Source organism: Drosophila virilis, chromosome 2 (assembly GCF_030788295.1).
Source record: "Drosophila virilis strain 15010-1051.87 chromosome 2, Dvir_AGI_RSII-ME, whole genome shotgun sequence".
Taxonomy (NCBI): Eukaryota; Metazoa; Arthropoda; class Insecta; order Diptera; family Drosophilidae; genus Drosophila; species Drosophila virilis.
The window spans coordinates 27,918,701-27,939,175 of record NC_091544.1 but is presented as its reverse complement, the minus strand read 5'-3'; the positions used below and the strand labels follow the sequence as shown (position 1 = coordinate 27,939,175).

General features: G+C 37.7%; 2 protein-coding genes across 2 annotated transcripts; both read right to left on the bottom strand.

Annotated features, from left to right (window-relative positions):
* Positions 1 to 1,841: 1,841 nt before the first annotated feature.
* On the bottom strand, positions 1,842 to 9,601 carry beat-Va (beaten path Va). Its single transcript, XM_002056178.4, has 7 exons — positions 9,286 to 9,601; positions 8,320 to 8,474; positions 5,046 to 5,199; positions 4,778 to 4,986; positions 4,567 to 4,700; positions 4,175 to 4,427; positions 1,842 to 3,715 (listed from the first exon to the last, which is right to left on the bottom strand). The coding sequence occupies exons 2-7, from the start codon at positions 8,363 to 8,365 to the stop codon at positions 3,609 to 3,611; spliced, it is 903 nt and encodes a 300-aa protein (XP_002056214.1). The 5' UTR covers positions 8,366 to 8,474; positions 9,286 to 9,601; the 3' UTR covers positions 1,842 to 3,608.
* Positions 9,602 to 18,108: 8,507 nt separating this feature from the next.
* Positions 18,109 to 20,240, bottom strand: LOC6632601 (calcyphosin-like protein). Its single transcript, XM_002056177.4, has 6 exons — positions 20,080 to 20,240; positions 19,024 to 19,172; positions 18,837 to 18,956; positions 18,719 to 18,776; positions 18,425 to 18,637; positions 18,109 to 18,368 (listed from the first exon to the last, which is right to left on the bottom strand). Exons 1-6 carry the CDS (start codon positions 20,083 to 20,085, stop codon positions 18,267 to 18,269), a joined length of 648 nt encoding a protein of 215 aa, XP_002056213.1. The 5' UTR covers positions 20,086 to 20,240; the 3' UTR covers positions 18,109 to 18,266.
* Positions 20,241 to 20,475: the final 235 nt, after the last annotated feature.

The window sequence follows — 20,475 nt, the reverse complement described above, 5'->3', positions numbered from 1 at the left end:
ACTTTCTTTATTTTTTGTTTAGGGCTGCGCCTTTTTTGGGCTCCTCTTTCGGTTTTTTTTTTTTTTTGTTTTTTGTATAGATTGGTGTATCCTGCCTTGGCTTGTAAGCGAGCTGGACAGAACTCATGAAAAATGTAGTGGAAACTAATTGCAACGGCATTGAAATTAATTATTTAACCCTTTTTATTGTTTAAGCTTTTGCCCATTGCCTTTTTGGCCTGGTCTTCGGTCTCGCTGGTGCCCCGGCCTTATTAGCATAATTAATTGTGCAAATTTACGTACTTAAACAAGCTATTATTTTAAATTAGCCAAGTACATTTCATCATCATGGCCAACCAACGAGTTCGCCGAAGTCTCCTGAGCAACAGCAGCATATGAGCAGGTGTGCAAATGCACACAGTTTAGCCGAGTACTTGACTTTCTGTGGTAAATTGCAAAAGGGGGATTTAAATTGCCATTGAATTCTTACGAGTCTTGCAGCAACAAGAAGGTGGCATTCATTTAAGTATTTGGCCGATTTTTTTTAAAACAATTTCTGTCATATGGTATTACAAAGAACAGACACATCAATGGACGAGTTGTCTAAGTGAAGCATTCTTTGAAGCAACTGATGAAGCTAGACAAGCTTACATTATTTAGGTGGCTAAGATATGAACAGAAAATCCACATCAATGTTAGCATCCAGGGACCAGAGCACATTCTTGAGAACTGTTCGGACGTCTGAAGGACTTAACAACTAAAAAAATTTTTTTTTTTCTAGATAATTTAAAATATTAATTGAGATTTCTTAATAAAGGGGCAAGGCGTGCAGCTTTACAAGTGTTAGGACTGAACAATAAGCTACGACTCAATGACAGAATGAATGTACAATAGACTCAATGCCAGGATGCCAGCAGAACAATGAGATTCCGGGTTTGAATCTCCGGCTAGTGTGTGACCAAAAGTAGTTACAACTATATAAAAACTAAGACAGTTTTTAGCTTACATGCACTTATACTACAAAAATAATTAGTATTATTTTTTTAATAATATATTTATTTCAACAATAATAAGTCGAAAGCAAGTACCAACTATACGTGTGTGTTAGTCAGTTATCGTTGATTTTCCTTTACTATCATAAGTTTTCTAGTCGAAAATTTGAATTTTATTTTAATGAACTGATAAGAGCTCAAACTAAGACCTGTTATGTTAAATTGTATCAAAATTTTTTTTTTAAGCAATTTGTTTATTTTCCAAAGAAAGAAAAAATTACTTAGTTAAAAGAAAATATTTATTTTATTTTTATTTTCATACGAATTTTCTTATAAATTTATTATTGATTATAACAGCTTTTAGACACTTCAATGAAAAAATTGCAATGAGTGTTCTATAGAAAAAAATTTGGATTATTATCCAATAAAAGATGTTTTCACTTTTAAGTCTTTTTATTAATTACTTACCCTTAATTTATAAAACTCTAATGCACAGTTTCAATCGTGTTTTAAATAAAAGAACCAATTATGCCAGTTAGGCAGGTCACGGTTCCGGACTAGTCACGCATAGTTCATGAATTCTAATTAAAAAGCGCATTGTATACCGCAGCAATTAAAGTTCGTCAATCTGTCAGTAATGTCACAGATTAGCGCAATATACTCTTACGCAGCAGTCATTCCTTTTTTTTGCTACCACATAAATTAAATAAAATATTTATTTAAATTGTGTGCAACAAATAAAAGGAAAAAAACCTTAACAAAATTGTTTGGCTTCATCACTGACTGAAAATATTCGATAAAAAAATGACAACAATAAACAAATGTATTTTTTTTTTTATTTAGTTTTCTTGTTTTTATTTTGTTATTTATTTTTTTGTTTGTTATTATTTTGTATTTGAATAAAAATAAAACAAGTTCACAACCAAAAGATGTGCGAATGAATAGGCGAATCAATTTATACACATTGCCAGTAATACTCATATTGTATATAATTTTTTATTCGCTTTATGTTTGCACTCGGCTTTATTTTAATTGCTTGCTGGATAACAAAAAGTGATTAACAAGTGCCCGACTTTGTATTTTGTTTGACTCTCCAATTTAATATATCTAGTTACAATGTTCTTTTTTATTTAAGCATTTCTTTATGTCTTTAATTTAATTAAATTAAATTTAGTTTTTTTTTTAGCTTCCATCGGGTAAATGCTTTGTTAAACCTATTTGATCTGATCTGAAATAATTTCGATGCTGTTCACTTTTTTCGCTTTAGTTTGGCAGTTAGTACAAGTTTTTTTTTTGGTTTCACGTGAACTATTCTTGTACATTAATGCTGGTTGGCTTATAGTTCTATTTCTAGTAGCTTATTAATATGAACATTTTTTTTGAAGTTAGTTTCGCTTATTTCTGTGTGAGTTTTTGCATGTATATACTTTGATTCGAGCATTATTAAAGTGTGTACATTCCATGCACAAACTTTAAGTCCTTTTATCGTCTCTATTTTTTATGGGCTATGGCAGCATGATTATTATTTTATGTCCGTTCGCCTTGGTTTTTTGTTTTTGTTTTTTTTTTTTTTTTTAACGTTTTAAAATTGTATTTACAGCTTTATGTTAACTAGCCTATACATATCGCTATGTTCATAATAATTTTTACAACATTTGCATAATCCACAGAAAATTTTTATTCGGGGTTTTGCATTCTCTTAATTCTTTATTATAAATATTTTTTTAAATTTGCATTTGACCTTTTTTTGCGAAAAGTGTTTTATGTGCATAAAAATGTGTGTTGGTGTATGTTGATTATAATTAGATTTGAAAAATGTTTACATGTACATTAAAAATTCGTGTTTGCTCAACTTTGTGACCTTATCAAGCAAATTGAACACCTTAGTAATTCAGTTGTTTCCGTTGAGTGCAGTTTTTTTATTTTATATATTATTATGTTGTAGGTTTATTTGTAATTTGTAATTGATTTCGAATACAGACATTGAATTCATTTGGCTTTACGGCGAGGGGATCCCAAATCGCCAATATGCATAAGTGCCAGGATTAAGAAAAAACAACATTTTGCTTAAATAACAACAACAATAACCCATTAAAAATAGAACATAGCGCTTGCATTTTATATAAACTTATGTTAGGCAGTAATATATATTTGGGGATATGGATTATTTGTAATGGAAGCCTTAAGTAAAATATAGCTATTATTCAAATAGAAAATATATAATTAATGTTTAAATGAAATTAGATTTTTTAAACAATTTTATAAATTGAATTGAATTCATTTGAGTTGCGCTTCAACCTTAATGCATTAAATGACTTCATTTCCTGTTCTGCTTTTGTCTCTAAAACACACTTAATATATTTGTTTTTAATATATATATAGGGTGTTTAGTATGCTGACTTTGCACGCCTCCTACAACTGACCCGCCCTTATTATGTACAAGTGACACAAACAAACAGAAGTTTGCCCACATAGCCTGCTCTTGCCATATGATTTGCCCATTACCTTGAGTCCATTTCGGCTGGTCATCCTTATTAGACATCTCTACTAACTACCTAACTAATTTGTTGATATAGTTGCCAAAGTTTCCGTCGCCTGAGACCAAGACTGAAGCAATTTCGTAACCGATGTGAATGCTCATGAATCGCGTTGTGAATATTTTGTGGCCAGAATTAACGCACAAAGACTCGAAACTAAGAAAGTCCTTTGCCAGAGGCAGCTCCTGGTGTCTGCAGCGGATGAATCTATGAAATAGAGGTAAATAGGTGCAGAGAAATGGGAACGGAGTTATAAGTAATAAACTAAGTACATACAAGATCAATTAACACAGAAAAGATATGATTAATTGCAGTAATATATAGGACCAATCAGATGGATATAAAAATAAACTTTCATTTAGTTTTAATAGATATATATTATTGTACTACATATTCAGACACGCTTGTATTTATTTCCAATGTCGTTCTGTAAAGGCTTTCTTTTTTGTAAGCTCTTAAATGTAGCCGACTGCGTACTACTCTATTCACAATTTTATTGATAAATCCACTGGATTGTGGAAATTTCATTTTAATTTAAAGCCTCATAGAAGACTCCTTTGCAACTCATGCTTAGTTTTAATTAATTTTTATAGAATTTAAAGAGATGCGTAACACAATTTGGGCTTAATATGTATTTACTTAATATTATTTACTTTATTTACTCACTTGTGATTGCGTGCCTCAGCATTTGATTGTTCAAATTATCAAATTCCGTGACGGATGCACTGAGCGTGGTCTCGCGGCGCAGCTCCGGATAGTTTTCGATTTCCGCAACGCACTTAAGCTCGAGTATCTTGCTGACCAGATAGAAGCGGTGTCCCTGCAGATAAAAGTGCACCTGGAGTCGCTGTCGGCGCAGTATATAGTCGTGGGCGGGTATGCTCGTATCGATGCTTGGCTGCAACTCCCCCAGCATTGGCTGCAAAAAGTTGTGATTGAGGACGATTCGAGTGGGTTGTTAATACTCGCTGTGGGTATGTGTGTGCGAGTGTGATTGTGTGATTGTGTGTGTGTGTGTGTGTGTGGGGGGGGGGGGGGGGGGGGGGGTATGTGCTTACCTGCTCTCCATTGATATACCAAGTGAGCTTTGTGGGCACACTGGAGTAGTCCGAGGAGCAGGTGGCACTGAGAAACTCCTCCATGCGATACATTGAGTTGAAGCCCTCGATGAGGGGGTCACTTTGCGGCAAGGCTGCGTAGATGCAACAAATGATAGACAAATTAGCCACAAATGGGTTAAGTGGTTTACGGTTTGTGCTTCGGCCCCACCTGCGACTGTCATGTTGTCCTCCTTGGCGGCCAGCTTAAAGTGCGGCGCATCTCCGCTCACCTCGCACTTGAAGCTGCCCGTAGACTTGGCGCCCAGCAGGCTAAGATCCACGCGGCACGTGGACTCGTTGCAAAAGTACTTGCCATCGAGCACTTGAATGCCGGCCACGGGAAATGTTAAGTAAACCGGACGCATCAGCGGCGTATATCTAAGGAAATTATATAAGCTCCAAGCTGACACCATGGAAACAATAATCGACTTGTTTACCTGAAGAACTCAAGGCGGTCCTTGTACCACTTCACCGAGTTCAAGGTGTGGCCGCTCATATCGTAGCTGCAGGACAGCGTCACATTGTCCCGAAAGTCCACTATCTCCGGCACGCTGATATCCGTAACGAAAAGCGCTGAAATCTTCTGCATGTCTGTCGAATTTGAATAAAGTGCAAAATGTAATTTCAATCATTCTAAAAAACTCGTTTATTGAGCCTTAACTTGCAAATCTATGATTAATAATGAGTAATCGAGCAAAATCAATTTTAATTTACTTTCAGACTGTAATTTATATTGAAAAGATTTCAAACCAAGTTGGGTTGGGTCCAAGATTTCAATAAATTTATTTATAAGCAAAATCGAAAACCATATAATTTTTTTTTTTTTTTCGAAAAATATTTTGGCTAACTCTTAAAAACATTTGAGATAGAAGGAAAGGTTCATTATTGAAACCAACGAGTAGGTAACCATGAGCCATGACCCATGAACCGATTTTAAGTATTGACATTTGGACAGGCGCTGCAACCACAAAGCAATATTTAAGTTTTGTCTCTGCATTGCAATGGGCTGCACATAATTTTTTGTTGCCACCAACCAGGTGCAGCTGCCACCAAGGGAGGCCGGTTAGCTAGTTGCATCGAATAAATTTGAAAATTTCATGCAATGCATATGCAAATTGGGCACAACAAACTGCGCCACATTGCAACAAGAATATGTATAGGTCTCGGTTTGTGGCATGTGGCGGCTGGGCTTGGGCAGCCAGCGATAAGCGAAGCGGAAACATATGCAACATCTGGTTGCTGTACGGCAGCAAAAATTGATAAGAAATGCGAACCAAAAACTGTCAAGCAGCTCGACTTATGTGTGTGTGTCCGTGTGCGTGTGTCTGTGTGTGTGTTGGTAACACATATATGTCATGTGGCCCAAGCGGACCAGAGTAAATTACAAAGATATCCAATTGATAGAAAAAATAAACTAAGTATTTTCTGACTGTTCGAAGCTGCCTGCCAGCCTTTTTACTAGATAATATACTTAGATGTATTTATATAAATTTTACCATCCATTTCTAATATTTGCGATGCTTATCAAGCTGCCAATTATTTATGTAGATTTAAAATGTTAGCAAAAGACAAAAACTTGTGCTTTCAGCTGCTTCACATGTTAATATACCATATGCAAATACGCTGCTAATTAAGCCATACTTTTTATTTGATGCTGGCAAACACATTTACTACCTTTACACACACACACCCACACACACACACACACATAGACACATCCAACCAGCAGAGAGGCAAGCGATTTCTGTGTGTGGCTAGATAAATTTACATATGAATTTGGCAAAGGACGCGCCGGCAAAAGTTTGGTAATAAATTCATTTAAAGATGCTCGAGACATTTATGCAAATATAAATATATGCATATATATATATTGTAGATATATATATATGTATATATAAGTATATATATATATCTATTTGTGGTTATTTGTATGGGCACCCATTCAGGCGGGTCTACTGTTAAGATTCCCGATTTGTATGCAACCAAAAATAATAGTATTTGCATAGTCTACCATATAATAAAATCAAAAGATAATGCAGCTATGCATATATCAACTATATTGTATGTTTTATGAGGGAGAGTGGGATAAAGTGAGAGATGGAGAGAGAACTGAATGGAGATTTAAGTTGAATGGAAAATATTTAATTCCATTAGCCAAGTTAAAACAGTCCGTAACGCGCATTTGTAAAATAGGTGTAAAATATTAAAAAAAACGTGTGAATTCAACATATGTGTGCGTGAGATTGTATGAGTGTGTGTGGGAAACCATGTATAAGGTCCCTGGCAATGTGCATCCCTTGTTAAATGCTTGAATGAATGGTTACCAATGTGTTTCGAGCGCGGTTGCAAGTGAAATATGTCAGCTGCATTTTGCAAGGACCAAAGTTGTCTTATGCTCTGCCAAAATGTTGTCGCTTTAGCTTTCTTCTTAAGATTTAAGACACCGTAGATCATAATTCTATGTTCACTTTTAGAGTTTAGAGTTTAGTTAAGAGCGCACTGAAAGCTTTAAATATGGGGTTTCTATTTGAATTGTGAAAAGGCATGAAATTGAATAGAATCAAAACTCAAATATAATAACTATTAAAAAAAAAAACAAACAAATGTTATATACTAATTATAATTTTAGTAAAAATATTAATAAAGTAAAGGTATAAATAAAATAAATAATAAGCGTTCAGCATTTATTTGACTTAACTTTTCCCAATTCGTATGCAGCACACGGCGTATGGTAATATTTGCATTTATTTAAATTGTCAGTGCAGAAAATGTATTATTTTTAGTAAAATGCAACTGCAAAACAAATCGTTTCTTTATAATTTACATAACATAACAAACGTAGCTGATCCATTGCAAAAAAATAACTGTCCAGAATACGTCATCTTTTCGAAAGCTAAAAAAAATTTGAAATTTAAAAAATTTATTGAAGCTTCAGCGTTCGCCTTTAGCCGTTGACAAACTGTTTTGTTTGTTTTTAGTTAACTGGCAGCGCGAATGTCTGAAAATTGCAGTGTCGGTTTGCCACTGGGGCAAATGGCAGCTCATTTAATGCGCTGCAAATTAATTGCCCCATTGCTATTGGCAATTTATGTGCCAGAAGGCGATGGAGGAGATGCCTTTGGCAGGCTGCCTAATTGCGAACATTTCCGAAATACAATTTAACTTTAAACTGCACTCAAGCTGTGCAGTAGCAGGCGGAACTACTGCTGCTGCTGCTGCCGTAAAGCAAAAGTTGCGGCTGCACAAATTACCAAGTGCCAAAAGGCAGCGTCAGCAGCATCAAAAAGCAAAGGAAAAGGAATGAACGGCAAATGCAACTGCAGTGCAACTGCACTCGCAGCAGTTGAAATTATGGCAAAAGTCATTAAAAGAGCAGCCAGCCACGAAGTCTGATGGCCAGCAGTAGCAGTAGCAGTCGCAGAGCCCAAGGCAAAAACTTTGTCAATATTGATTTGCGGTTCAGCTGAAGGCAAAACAAAAAATAAAGTAAAAAGAGAAAAGTAAACAAAAACAAAATTAATATAATCTGATTGCAAGCGGAGATGAAAACAATCAAACGCAGCAAATGCGCATCACGCATACGCCGCGTGCCCAGAAAATGTTTTAAGCAGCTCGCTAACTAGCACGACGCCCTTATTACAATATGCGAAAGTTGCAAGCAGAACAGAGAAAAAAAGAGTTAAATTCAATAAACAGCCATCATTCACTTACCAATTAAAGTGCAGCTGAAGAGAAACAGCAGCCAGGCGTAATCCATTTTTTGTATTTGCTCGGAAAATTGTTTGAATAAAATTAATTGATATGGCGTTGCGGGCGGCAGTCGATTGTTGTTCTTGTTGTTATTTTATGCTTTATGCTTGGCCACACTGCACAGAAAATATATTTATATATATATATAGAAGTCGTAGTGACATAGTCAGCGTTAGTTATTTATTATTATTTTGTATCTGCCCGTCGAGTGAATTGTTTAATATTTCAATAGCAATCGATGGCACAAAGGCCAAATGGAAATGCAGAGTAGCTTCAAGCCAAGTTAAATGATAATGGAGTGTCTGGCAGAGGTGCAGGGGGACGGAGTGGGAATCTGAAGCGAGGGAGAGACAGAGAGGGCGAGTTGAATGGAAAATGAAATTAATTGAATGCAGCGTCAAAGGCGAGTCTGTAGCTGTAGCTATAGAGAAATAAAAACACACACTACTAAACCAATATATATATCTATATGCATATATATATTTATATATATAACATGGATATATGTATATGACATCAACACAATTGCAAACTCATGCAGAAAAGTTCAAAGGATGTGCTCGCCGTTTGGCTGTGTTTGTCGTTTTATAAATAAATAACAAACATTTGGAAAATAAAAATACAAATAAAGAAAAACACGAGCAGCAGCAAAAATAAGTAAGTGGCATCTGTATGAAAAGGGAAAGGCACAAAGGGCATCGGGGCAGTTGGGAAGTGGAAAACGAGTGAAAGCACAACAACGAGGACAACAAAACAGGAAACAAGGGCGCTAGCTGGGCGTGGTGTGTCTGTGTGCGTGTGTGTGCGTTTGTCAACTTAAATAATTTAAATGTCGAATTCAAGCGAATTCATGTGCTTAATATTTGAGAGTGTCTGCCACGCCCCCGCTGCCGCAAGGCAATCTAACTGTAATGCACACGCTCTTACGCTTTTAGGAAGCTCGACGGAAACGGAAGTGCCGCGCTCAATTAGTCAGTTTGTCCTGCATATTTGCTTAGCCTCTATTTAACTTCATTATAGCTAAATGTTTTTTTCAGTTTATATTTGCATTTAATTAAAGTGTCACTTTCACAATATTATGTGTTAAATATAATTGCAACTTTTATAGTACATTTATCATAATTTTGTATTAATTTTCTTTGGTTTGTTTTTTTTTTTTTGTTGCCAGTTTGAACGTTTTTTATTTAGGCTGGACGCAGCGCTCTCTAAAGCATCTCCGCACGGCTTCGAGTTTACGAACTGACTGAAGCTGCAGCAGCAGCAGCAGCGCGAGAATCATGTCTTCTCGTCGGCCTCATCGTTGGCGTCGTCGGAGTTGGCGTCGTCGAAGTTGGCATCGTCGTCGTCGACATCGTCGTACTCGTAGCTGTCGTTAATGCAGCAGCAGCGACGCTAGTGTCCTACTCGTGTAATTGTAATGCTGCGGCTGCTGCGACGCTCAGCATCCGGCACGCTCGTCCACGCGTCGGCCCATTACAGCAAGAGGTTAACAGAAAAGAGCTCTTAACAGAGCGCCAAGAGAGCAACAGACACTCATTTGTAGTTTTGTGGCTGACTGTTAGCGCCTACTGCTGCTGTTAACATTAACAGCTGCTAGCACTGTTAGGCAGCATCAGAATTAAATGAACAGCAGCCGGCGCTGTAAAGGATCCTATTTGCACTGATAAGGTTTTTGTTGGCAATAAGCTAATTGTCAATTAGTTTATAGTGTGCAGTTACCTGTTTATGGCTATTACCATATTTATGGCTAGGCAACTTTTGACAACAACTTGACAGCATTTTAAGCAGTGAACATTTCGTCAGCAAAATCGCATTTAATTTAGTTTATGCAAGTTTTACGCTTGTTTTCAGTGCGGGTTGTTAAGGCAACGATAGTTGCCAGTTAAATACGGCCCCGACTGCAGCTGCAGCTGGCTGTGAAAATATAACGTGCAGTTGCAAAAGATACTGAAAAAAAAATAAAACAGCAGCAGCAGCGGCGTTGACGGCAACGAAGCCAGCACAAAGTCATCTTATCATTTCATGAATAATGCAGGGATTTGTTAGGGACACATGACTGGAATTTTACGCAAAACTTGTGATGATGCTGATGCTACTGCTGCTGATGCTGATGCTGATGCTACCAACCGCCAACCGACACGCAGGCTAACACTATACTTGTTGTTGTTTGTTACACTATAACTGCACGTTTGCTAGCCACCCCTCCACCAGCCCTCTTTTCTCTAGCCATATTCCTGGTTTGGCTGCGGCAATCAACAGAAAATTGCAGATTTTAAATTCAAAGCATTTTCGTCGTAGTCGCTTTTAAGCTCACTTCTTTGCTCGCCTCTGCTCTTCCAGGAAACCGCCTGCTGCACCTCCACCCGCACTACCCGACCCACACCGTTGCTGTGCGTGCATAAAGCAACTTAATTTCAACGAATAATTTCTGATGCTAAAATATGAATATTAAAACAAAAGCTAGCGCTTGTGCATATGCTACAGTACTTGCTCTCTCTTTCTCTCTCTCTCCTTTACGCTGCTTTCCATGCACAGCGCTTCTTTTGAGCGGAAGTAAGTCTGTTGTAAATGGCATTTCCGGCGCATTTCGACACACGTGTCTGTGTGAAGACATTGCAGCTACCTGTTCACAGGCTCAGCTACTTATTTACTTTTTCTTCTCTTCTCTCTTTACTTTTTTTTATATAAATATTCCTATTTTCAACGCCAGTCACGTGACAACGCAAACTTTTCACCATAAAAAAAGGTGCAGCAGCTAAAAACCAGCAAAAAATGTTGCAGCTTCAAACGTGCGTGCGTGTGTGTGTGAAAGTTTCGCTACAAATAAATCACATATTTTAAGAATTCATAACTTTAAGTTTGCTTCATGACTCCTGTTTGTGCATACGCCATAAACCAAGTGCATTACAACGCGGCGTATGCGCAACATTTGCAATTCACATGCACCAAAGTTTTCGCGGTTGCAACATGTCAATTATTGATGCCCGACAGGACACAAGCAACTTCAACATAAAAGCTACTCATAAATTTACGAGAAAAAAGTGCTAAATTTCGCTAAAGGTTTTATTGAAAGTATTTCAAAAATATGTTGTACAAAATTCTGTGCCCAGTGAATGAGTTGGCCATGGGGCAGAATAACTTGAATAAAATAAACAAACAAGAAATCGGGTTTAAAAGGGAGAGTATAAGGACCTCTTCAATCCAAATCCAAGGCTATTATTAGCTAACTTATTTGAGGACCTGGCCTAAACATTCCCATATATATCCATTATATTGTGTTTTCATGTTTATTATTAATTAGTGTATTGTGACACTCACTGGTAAGTAAAACAATAAATTTATGGTTTGCTTGTATATGTGATGTATTTGGCAGCTAAGAGCTCTGACGCTCGTGAGTCGCACGACTTTCAAAAATAAATTAGTATTAGAAGCTATATTGGAGTTTGATAAACCAACTGTCCAACAAACCACGTTACCTTCTGAAAGCAAACATAATTTAGAAAGTTAATCTATGAAAAACTGAAGATTCACATAAAATATAAAGAAACTCGGACCTTAAATATGAACATATTAAATTTGAAATTCTAACCTTTGCATATACATTTTTTTCAATATTTTTAAACTAGTAGAACGTTCGGCAGTAAGCAACTGAACCCTTCTGAAACATTTTTATTATACTCTCACTCTTCCCATATTTCTCTTCTTAAAAATAAAAGTTAATTAATAATTTAAAAAGAAGTTGACACAAGTTCCTAGAATGTTATTCGCTAAGTCAAGCATTTTTAAAGGTTTTTATAATAATTTTCTCTTTTTAATTTTCTTTATTTATATTTTAGTTTAAATATAAAATACACAATATATAGTGCAAAAATACGTTCTGGTATAGTTTTCGCACACATGTTCCTATTTAATTATCCAGTGCCTTGATTGCTCAGACTCAATATATATAAATATAACATTATTTAATTGTAAGGCCCGTGCCAATGACACATATAGAAGGTATACGCGGCATATTAAATTTGAGACCGCCAATACTTCAGCCGCGCGTTGCATGCCACAAGGAGCGACAATCAGGTTATCTTTACCACGAGTTGAGTGGTGGCAGCAACTCGTCTGTCGCTGGGGCCACCTTAATGAAAAACTAAATTGTCAAACAGCCGTGAATTGAATGAAATGAAGTGCAAAATTACAATTTCATCCAATTTGCAATTAACTCAATGAGAAGATACAATTTTTAGTCAATTTTTTTATTTTTTATTTTCATTTTCAAATTATTCCAATGGACACACTTGCAACTGAGTGTGTCGGTGGTGTCAGTGTGTTGAGTGCTGCACACTTTCACTCAACGCCACAACAACAACAGAAACACTTTGCGGTTGCACAGACCGCTGAAAACATGACAGAAACAGCTAAAGGTCTGACGAGGGGCGGGGCAGCCCAATGAGAGCTGCTGCTGCTGCTGACTGGGGACAGACGAGCAAATCGAGCGAGTTGCAAGCTGCGGACCGGCCAAGTTTCAGTCGCGCTTCTTGCAACATGGCGTTGCTCTCACCTTGCCCCATTCAGCGAGGATCTGGCTGCAAAAGTGCAAGTTTAATTGCATTGGCGAGTAACTAGTTAATGGCTGAAATTGCAAATTGAAATGGTGACAAAGCAATTGAGGTCAAAAACTCCCCGAATAGCTGCAGTAGCAGTGGCTGAGGCACCAGTGGCAGCAGCAGCAACAGTAGCAAGTGACAGAAGGGGTGGGCCAGCGCTAATTACAAACGGACATCGCTGCCAATGGGGTCAGTTGGCAGTTGTCTGTAGACCAATGCAACATGGAATCAAATAAAAAAATAGAAAGACAACATCAACAATAACAACAACAACAACAACAACTAGAACAGCGGCGAACCGTGTGAAATGTCAAAGTTGCAAAATGGCACTAAAAACATTTACAAATTGATTTTTTGTTGCCGGTCGCAGTTGCTGGCTAAAAATATATGTTTTTGCATATGAATGGCGCGCAAAACCGCAACGGGACTTGATTGCCAATCGCACAGACACACACACACACACGCAGGCAGACAGACTGTCAGACACACACAACTAATACATTCAATAGCACATTTTTCGGGGCACAATAATATAATGCCCATAACAAAATGGCCATTTGCATGTTCATTTTAGCCAGCCCGACAGAAGCGCAAATAAATGCAACTAAAAATTGCAGCGTCACGGCAAGTTGTTGTTGTTGTGTTTGTTGTTGTTGCAGTCATTGCTGTGGGGAAATTAACATTTAACATTTAACATTCGTTGCTTAGTTGACCAACACCCAAAATCGTGTTTTAATGCATTGACAATTTTTATTTTGGCTGCCAACGCTGCGTATACGCAATGCCACAACATTTATGCCCAAATTAATGAGAGGGCTCAACTGCCTCTGGGCGTGGCAGCTAAAATGAACAATTTTTAAATCAATTCTATATATATTTTTTTACTACAGTCCGACTTCCATATAATGCACAAGCAACACTCACGCTTTGGTGTATATTTATTATTGTATTCTTGAGCTAAACAGAAATAAATATTTTCAACAAAATTATTTACAAATTTTTTTTATTTTACATTAATTTATTTTTTTTTTAAATAAATCCTCATTAACTTACAACTATTCATCACAAACGTTTCAAAGAAAACTTCGAAGCATTTTTCATATGTAGTTCAAAGTTTCTATAAATTACTCAGATTATAATCAGATTTTAAATGGAAAATGTGTTTGCACACCATATTCGCGTTTGTTAGTGGGCTAGTTAGACTGTGCTCCCCGGCTTGCTATTAAATACAAATTACTTTGCCAAAAGCGCATATGTTATGGGTAATTGTAAAGAGTTTAAAACGAGGCCCAGATGACAACGGGCTCAAACGAAGCCACCCACAATTAAGCTGCAGATTAATAACTGACAATTAAACTCGGGCCGGCAATCAGGTGGACGGCAACCGAATTTAACATGCACTCGTATTAACATATTATAGCGTGAAATAAAAGAATAAAAAATGAAAATCAAACGAAGAACCTGACGCACATTTCAATCAAACAGAGGTGTGCAAATTATTCGAGCTGTGCGCAGAGGAAACGGAAATTGTAGCGCGTTCTGGTGCAGTTGCGTATATGAGTGTGTGTTTCTGTGTGTGTGTGTTTAAGTGTGTGTGTCTGGTATACATTGCAGGTGCACTCGATGCTGCTGTAAATTGCTCTTGATTTCGATATTTCAATCAACGATGCGCGCAGTTTGTTGAGCTTTTTGCATATTTTATGCAATTTGAGTGAACGGGCTGCGAGCAGCTGGCCACAAGCAGAACAGCAGCAACAACAATAACAGCATCATTAGATGAGGCGACTCCGCCCTGCTGGCGACATTGAATCATCGATTCAGCAAGTACCTGTTAAGAGCCACAGCCGCATTTTATATTTGGGCTTCATTTCGATTTACAGCTGGCCAAATGCCCAGAACCAGGTTGAGCCAAGAGCTCAGCACTTGTGTTCATCATTCAGTTTCTCTCTCCCCCCCCTTTCTCTCTCTCTCTCTAGCTCGCTCTCTCGCTGTCTCTCACTCTTTCTCTAGCACCATCTCTGTCGTATTGTGTGCCTCTCGCTTGTGCATATTTTGAATGAGCGCATTTCGATCACGTGATTGAGATTTTTACATTTAAAACGTGACTGAAATATTTTACAGCCTCTCGTCAGACTCAATGCCTACTCGGCAAGCCGGGCGTCCTTTTTGGGGCCCGCCACTTGCAATGGAATTTATTCAATACTGCTTCAATGATGTACCCTGTGGCCAAGCCGAGTCAGTCGAGTGTGGCCGCCTTTTATTATTATTATTTTTATGTGCTGTTCTTCCATTTCTGTTCGAGCTTCCACTACTGCGGCATCCTTTACCTTTTTCCCTTTTTCAATCAATAACAAATAGCAAGTGTTAACTAGATTTAAATAATGCATTAGCCAGCACAGTGTGTCCCCAATATGTTCGACAACATTCTCTTTAAATATTTCAAACAACCCCTGACATTCAATGGGCAGCTGGAAGGGACAACAACTGTCACTGCAACTGCAACTACAACTGCAGCTGCACTTTGCATTTAATTTATGAATGAAATTTATATTCCATTTATGGATATTTTAATGCACAATTAATTAGCAGCCAATTTGTATATTATTGCCATCGAAACGTCTGATGTATATCCTGATTTAGCGAACATTAAAATAGTTCAGCCAACAGAGCCTACAGCAAATGTTCTCGCCAAAGATGCATTCTTCGCTTAATACATTTGTAAAAGAATCGGCGTGAAGGAGGCCTTGAGGCGTGACAGGTATTAATTATAGTACCTAATATAAAGCGTGAAACAAATTGTTGCTCGCCGGATAATGTTCTTTTACAAAACTAAAAGCTATAGGTTTTCGAGCATGTTGTCAAGGTGATTATCCGCACAGTGGGACCGGAGAAGAAGCACAGTTAATAATTTAACTAGGGAGAGGTTCTCGTCTGGAGCTCCGGCTAGGGGATACCCTGAACCCTCTTCCTCCAACATCAAATATATATATATACATTCTATTTTCTATTTTAGAAGCTATATGTCAAGTTTGGTGACTCTAGCTCGTGTTATTCACCAAAATTTCCCAAAAAACATATCGACATCGATTTTGATCGATTGCTTGGAAACGCAATATATATACTTTATGGGGTGGGAGGTGCTTGCTTCTGCCTGTTACATACATTTGGATTTTGCACAAATACAATATACCCTTATACCCATTTTTAATGGGTTCAGGGTATAATTAGTGAAGCTCGACATTGCTGAGTTTAATAAAAATGTTTTTGCAGACAGAATATTTTGCCGTATATGATGCTACTATTATCCCCATCTCTTATATAGCACCTAAACGATATAGTGATAGATTTTGTATTCATATTGATGCTTTTCTAGATTGTATATTGTTTGTGGAATCAGAGATTTCTCCTCATATGTGTGACACATTTCATAATAAGATTATAAAACCATATACAAATTATAAAACCTTATACAAATTATAAGCCTTATACAGGCTTCAAACCATAAACTCCTATTGGGGAAGCAGGCTTAAGCCTTGAATTAATAAATCCTATAATATAACCAAGTTCGATCTGTAAAACCATCTGAAATTTTATATAAAATGTATATATATATTTCAAGATGTAAACTAGCAGAACTACACCGAAAATTATACTTTGCTGCCATGATTTATATACAATATGCACTTGATATATAATCTGTCTAGACCTTGCCAGCACATAGAAATGGGTTATGCTCACTACTAAAAGAGACAAAGAGATTTAAGAAAAATCAAATCGTCAAACAGCAATTTGTTGACCTAATAAAAAGAGTTATGTTTCATTTTATTTTTGCCATTTTTTGTGAAAGTCAAATTCCAATCAAATTTAAAAGGCTTAGCTTAGATAATGACAGTTCGTGCAAATATAAAATTTTCTTCCAATACATAAATTACACAAATATTTCAATGCAACAATGCACAGTAGTTGTGTGTGTTGTGTATGTGCTTGTGTGTGTGTGTGTGTGTGACAGAGGAAATGTTTTTGCCTTGGCAAATACACAAATTTTGGCAGGCACTTCATTCAGCCAAGTGTGAAAGCTGAAAGCCAATAAAAGGCATTTTCAAGAGTTTTAAGTGCATAAAACAACTCGACGCAAGCGACGAGCCTCATGTGGAAGGCAATTAATTGAAATTGGTTTTATGTGGACAGCTTCAACAGCAACAATAACAACATCAAGCCGAATAAATGGCAGTTCTTACATTTTCTTTTTGTTTTTTGGCAATTTCTTGTAACATTGCCCAAACATAAGCAGCATAATTCACATGGCAAACAAGCTGATAAATTTTAACTTGCAGTTAAAGTAAAAGTTAAATAAAAAAGTAGTTGAACAAGCAAAGGAAGAAGCCCCAAATGTGGCACTGTATGCAAATGTTGCAGGCTGTAAATAAAATTTAATGAAATCTGGCAATAAACTTGTAACTTTCTGATTTACAGTGAAGACGATTGCAGCGAGCTTGTTAGCCAAGTATCTCAGTTTGTCTCAGACGAGAGTTTTTATGGTTGGCCAGAGGAGGTGGCTATGCGCGTTGGGCTGGGATGGTCTTCTTTAGTGGCTGCGTAATTTCAACATTGGCAATTAAAATTTCGTATGAGTTGCTTGCAATCAGTGCACAAGTTGCTAGCACCACGTACATACACACACACGCGCACTCACACACAACCACGCACACACAGATGCGCACACATACACGACAATCTCAGCTGGTGTCTGCATAATTTAAGGCATACATTTAGGCTGCCATCGCTAGACTGCTCAAACCATACTCAGCGCCTGCTGTGACAACTGTGTGATAAATGCCAGGCACACCAGCAAGCACACACACCACACCGCACCATACTCCACCATACCACACACAAACAAAACTGCTGACAATTCACCAACAATTTTCAGAGTCTTCCATGCTTGTTGCAATGATTGCCGTCTTGGATTTGGCTCCGGCAGCAGCCGCTTGATTATGGCTCCGACCCAGACCCAGACTGAGACCCAGCCTAGATCCAGTCCCAGACACAGCCCGTGCTTAAATGCTTGTAGAACTAGCAACAAATGTTTAGACAAAACTTTTCACTTGTTACTTTACATATCTAACAAAGAGTTTTGACTCTGCCGGGTATCAACTGTGAGCTGCAAGGAAAAACACTTTTTTTATTGGTATGAAACATGCGTGGTGTGTGCATAAATTAGATATGAACAGGACTAAAGACTAGTTTGTTTTAATAGTTAGATACTCGAGACAGAGAATTATATATTGAGCCCGTGCTCGGAGGACTCCTTTACATGGCATAGGCGCGTCTCATCATCAGGTCAAAGTACATATCGTTGTCAATCGACGCGCTGATTGTGGCATAATAGTTGATAAACTCCTCGCGTGTAATCTGTAAGTGGTTTTAGGTTAAAAATTAAAAGAGAATAGATATTTGTGTGCACCCGCCTTGCCATCCAGATTGCCACGTCCACCCTCGAAGTTGTGCAAGAATTGGGTTAAAATTTCATCCTCGCTCATCTCGCCGCTTTGGTACTTGGGATGCTCTTTTACCGAATAGACATTCTTCAGATCGGCTATGGTTATAACACCATCATCGTCCTTGTCCATTTTATCGAATGCCTGATCGACTATGGATATGCGACACTGCGACATCGGCGGCTGTCAACAAAGTTTTTGCCTTTAACTTTTCGACTTGCACGATTGATTTATTTCTTTTGATTTGATAGGGGAAAAACTTACTCGCAACTTAAGCAAAAACTCCGTCATGTTTATGGAACCGCTGCCATCCTCATCGAAGCTAATTTTAAATGAAGACATAAGTTTGGCAGCCTATTTCAGCTGATTGGCTGGAACTTACGTATTAAACATCTGCCTGATCTCATCATCTGTCACATCCAGGCCAATGTCCCGAATGCCCGTGATAAACTCCTCCTCGTTCAGGGCCTTGCTGCCATCATCGTCCATGGCGCGAAATGCCCTAATTAAATAATTGAACATTAAGCAGGGGGTTGTATAGTTCTCCAAACTTCTCAATAAAAACTCACCTGCCCAGGCCCAAAATGCCTGTTGCGCCGCGGCTGAAGCACAGCAAACGCAACTTGGTAATGGGATCCTTGTCGGCGCCATCTGTCAGTTCCCTCAGCGATTTGTTAGCTAAATTGGCTTCCAGCGTGTACAGGTCTCCATTTGAGGGCTGTAAGCAAAGTAGACCAATCAATATTTAAACCATTCACATATTTTCAATAGCACTGTGCAACAAAAATTGAGCCGCCTTTGATTTATTCTGCTTGAATTGAGAACTTTAAAACAGGCGACCGGACTCGATTATTACTTATGTTAATATGGTTTGATAATTTAACAAACGTAGCTATTACGGTTCGCTTACACATATAATTTACATATATAAAAAAAGACTATATATAATTTGAAACAAATATTGCAAATATATTTTATAAAACGATATCTTCCAGTTTACCAGCTTTTAATGTCTCGTATCAGTTTGCATATAGTTTTTTTGTGTAACACTTAATGGCTTAAAAGTTACCTTGGTTAGGTGTTGCTAAGGTTGGGTAATTAACAGCCCCATCAAGAGTTTACTTTTTATATTTTTTGCACCAAATCATAAATAAAACTGACTCGTGAAGCCCACATAATATTTCAACGTTATTTTCAGCCCAAAAAGTAAATGACTAATCGGAAATCCAACGCGTTTTCATAATTAAAGTGAATGTATAAATAAAATTATTTTACAAAGATCAACAGGAGAAAAGTGCGGTTTCTCGTGAGTGGGGTGCAGAGACTGGGAAGTGGGCAGTGTGGTTTGGAATAAGGGCGAAAAACTTGACGCACTCTCGCATGAATCATCGAACAGCCTCAGCTGATCTGGTGCTGTTCGTCGGATTTAACTCTTGCTGCTGCTTTCAACAAAATTGTTTTCATTTCTGTGAGAGCACTTGCAGTGCAATTTGTTTAATTGAAGCCCAAGGTGAAGGTCGTGCGGCTGGGCTTAGCCACACAAATGCAGCCCACTCACAAAATAGGAAGAAATAAAAATAAACGGAAGAGGGAAAAATTCACAAATAAAATGAAAAGCAACTTACATCCATTGCAGCAGCAAGCTTTTCTATAGCTGTTTTCACTTATTTTCAGCGAGTGTTTACAAAAATTTGCCTTTTTTACCAGCAAGTTTTTCTTCAAGCGAATGGATAGCTCCAAGATACTTGTTACTTTAGCGGCTTTGAAATGCAAACTGAATGCGAGACAAAAAAATAAATAAAAAAATAAAGCGGCGGCAATGAATAAGCAGCTAAGCGCCCGTAGCGAGCAGAGCGAGACAAAAGGTGAGAGAGCGAGAGAGTCTGATAGAGAAAAGAGCGAGCGGTTGAGCGAGTGGAATGAATGAAATGTGGACTGTGGGGCTCAAAACTAGTTACTTACTTACAAACATTTATAGTCATGTGGAGCAGACAGTGGGCCGCAATAGACAGTGGCCCAGT

Bases quoted from the DNA above. Each gene is read 5' to 3' on its own strand.
- beat-Va (XM_002056178.4), bottom strand. From the start codon at position 8,365: ATGGATTACGCCTGGCTGCTGTTTCTCTTCAGCTGCACTTTAATTG. The intron at 4,701-4,777 runs GTGGGGCCGAAG...GCATCTACGCAG, and splicing joins GGACAACATGACAGTCGCAG to CCTTGCCGCAAAGTGACCCC. The intron at 4,428-4,566 runs GTAAGCACATAC...AACTTTTTGCAG, and splicing joins GGTATATCAATGGAGAGCAG to CCAATGCTGGGGGAGTTGCA.
- LOC6632601 (XM_002056177.4), bottom strand. The intron at 18,638-18,718 runs GTAAGTTTTTCC...CTTTGTTGACAG, and splicing joins AGTTTTTGCTTAAGTTGCGA to CCGCCGATGTCGCAGTGTCG. The intron at 18,369-18,424 runs GCGGGTGCACAC...AACCACTTACAG, and splicing joins GTGGCAATCTGGATGGCAAG to ATTACACGCGAGGAGTTTAT.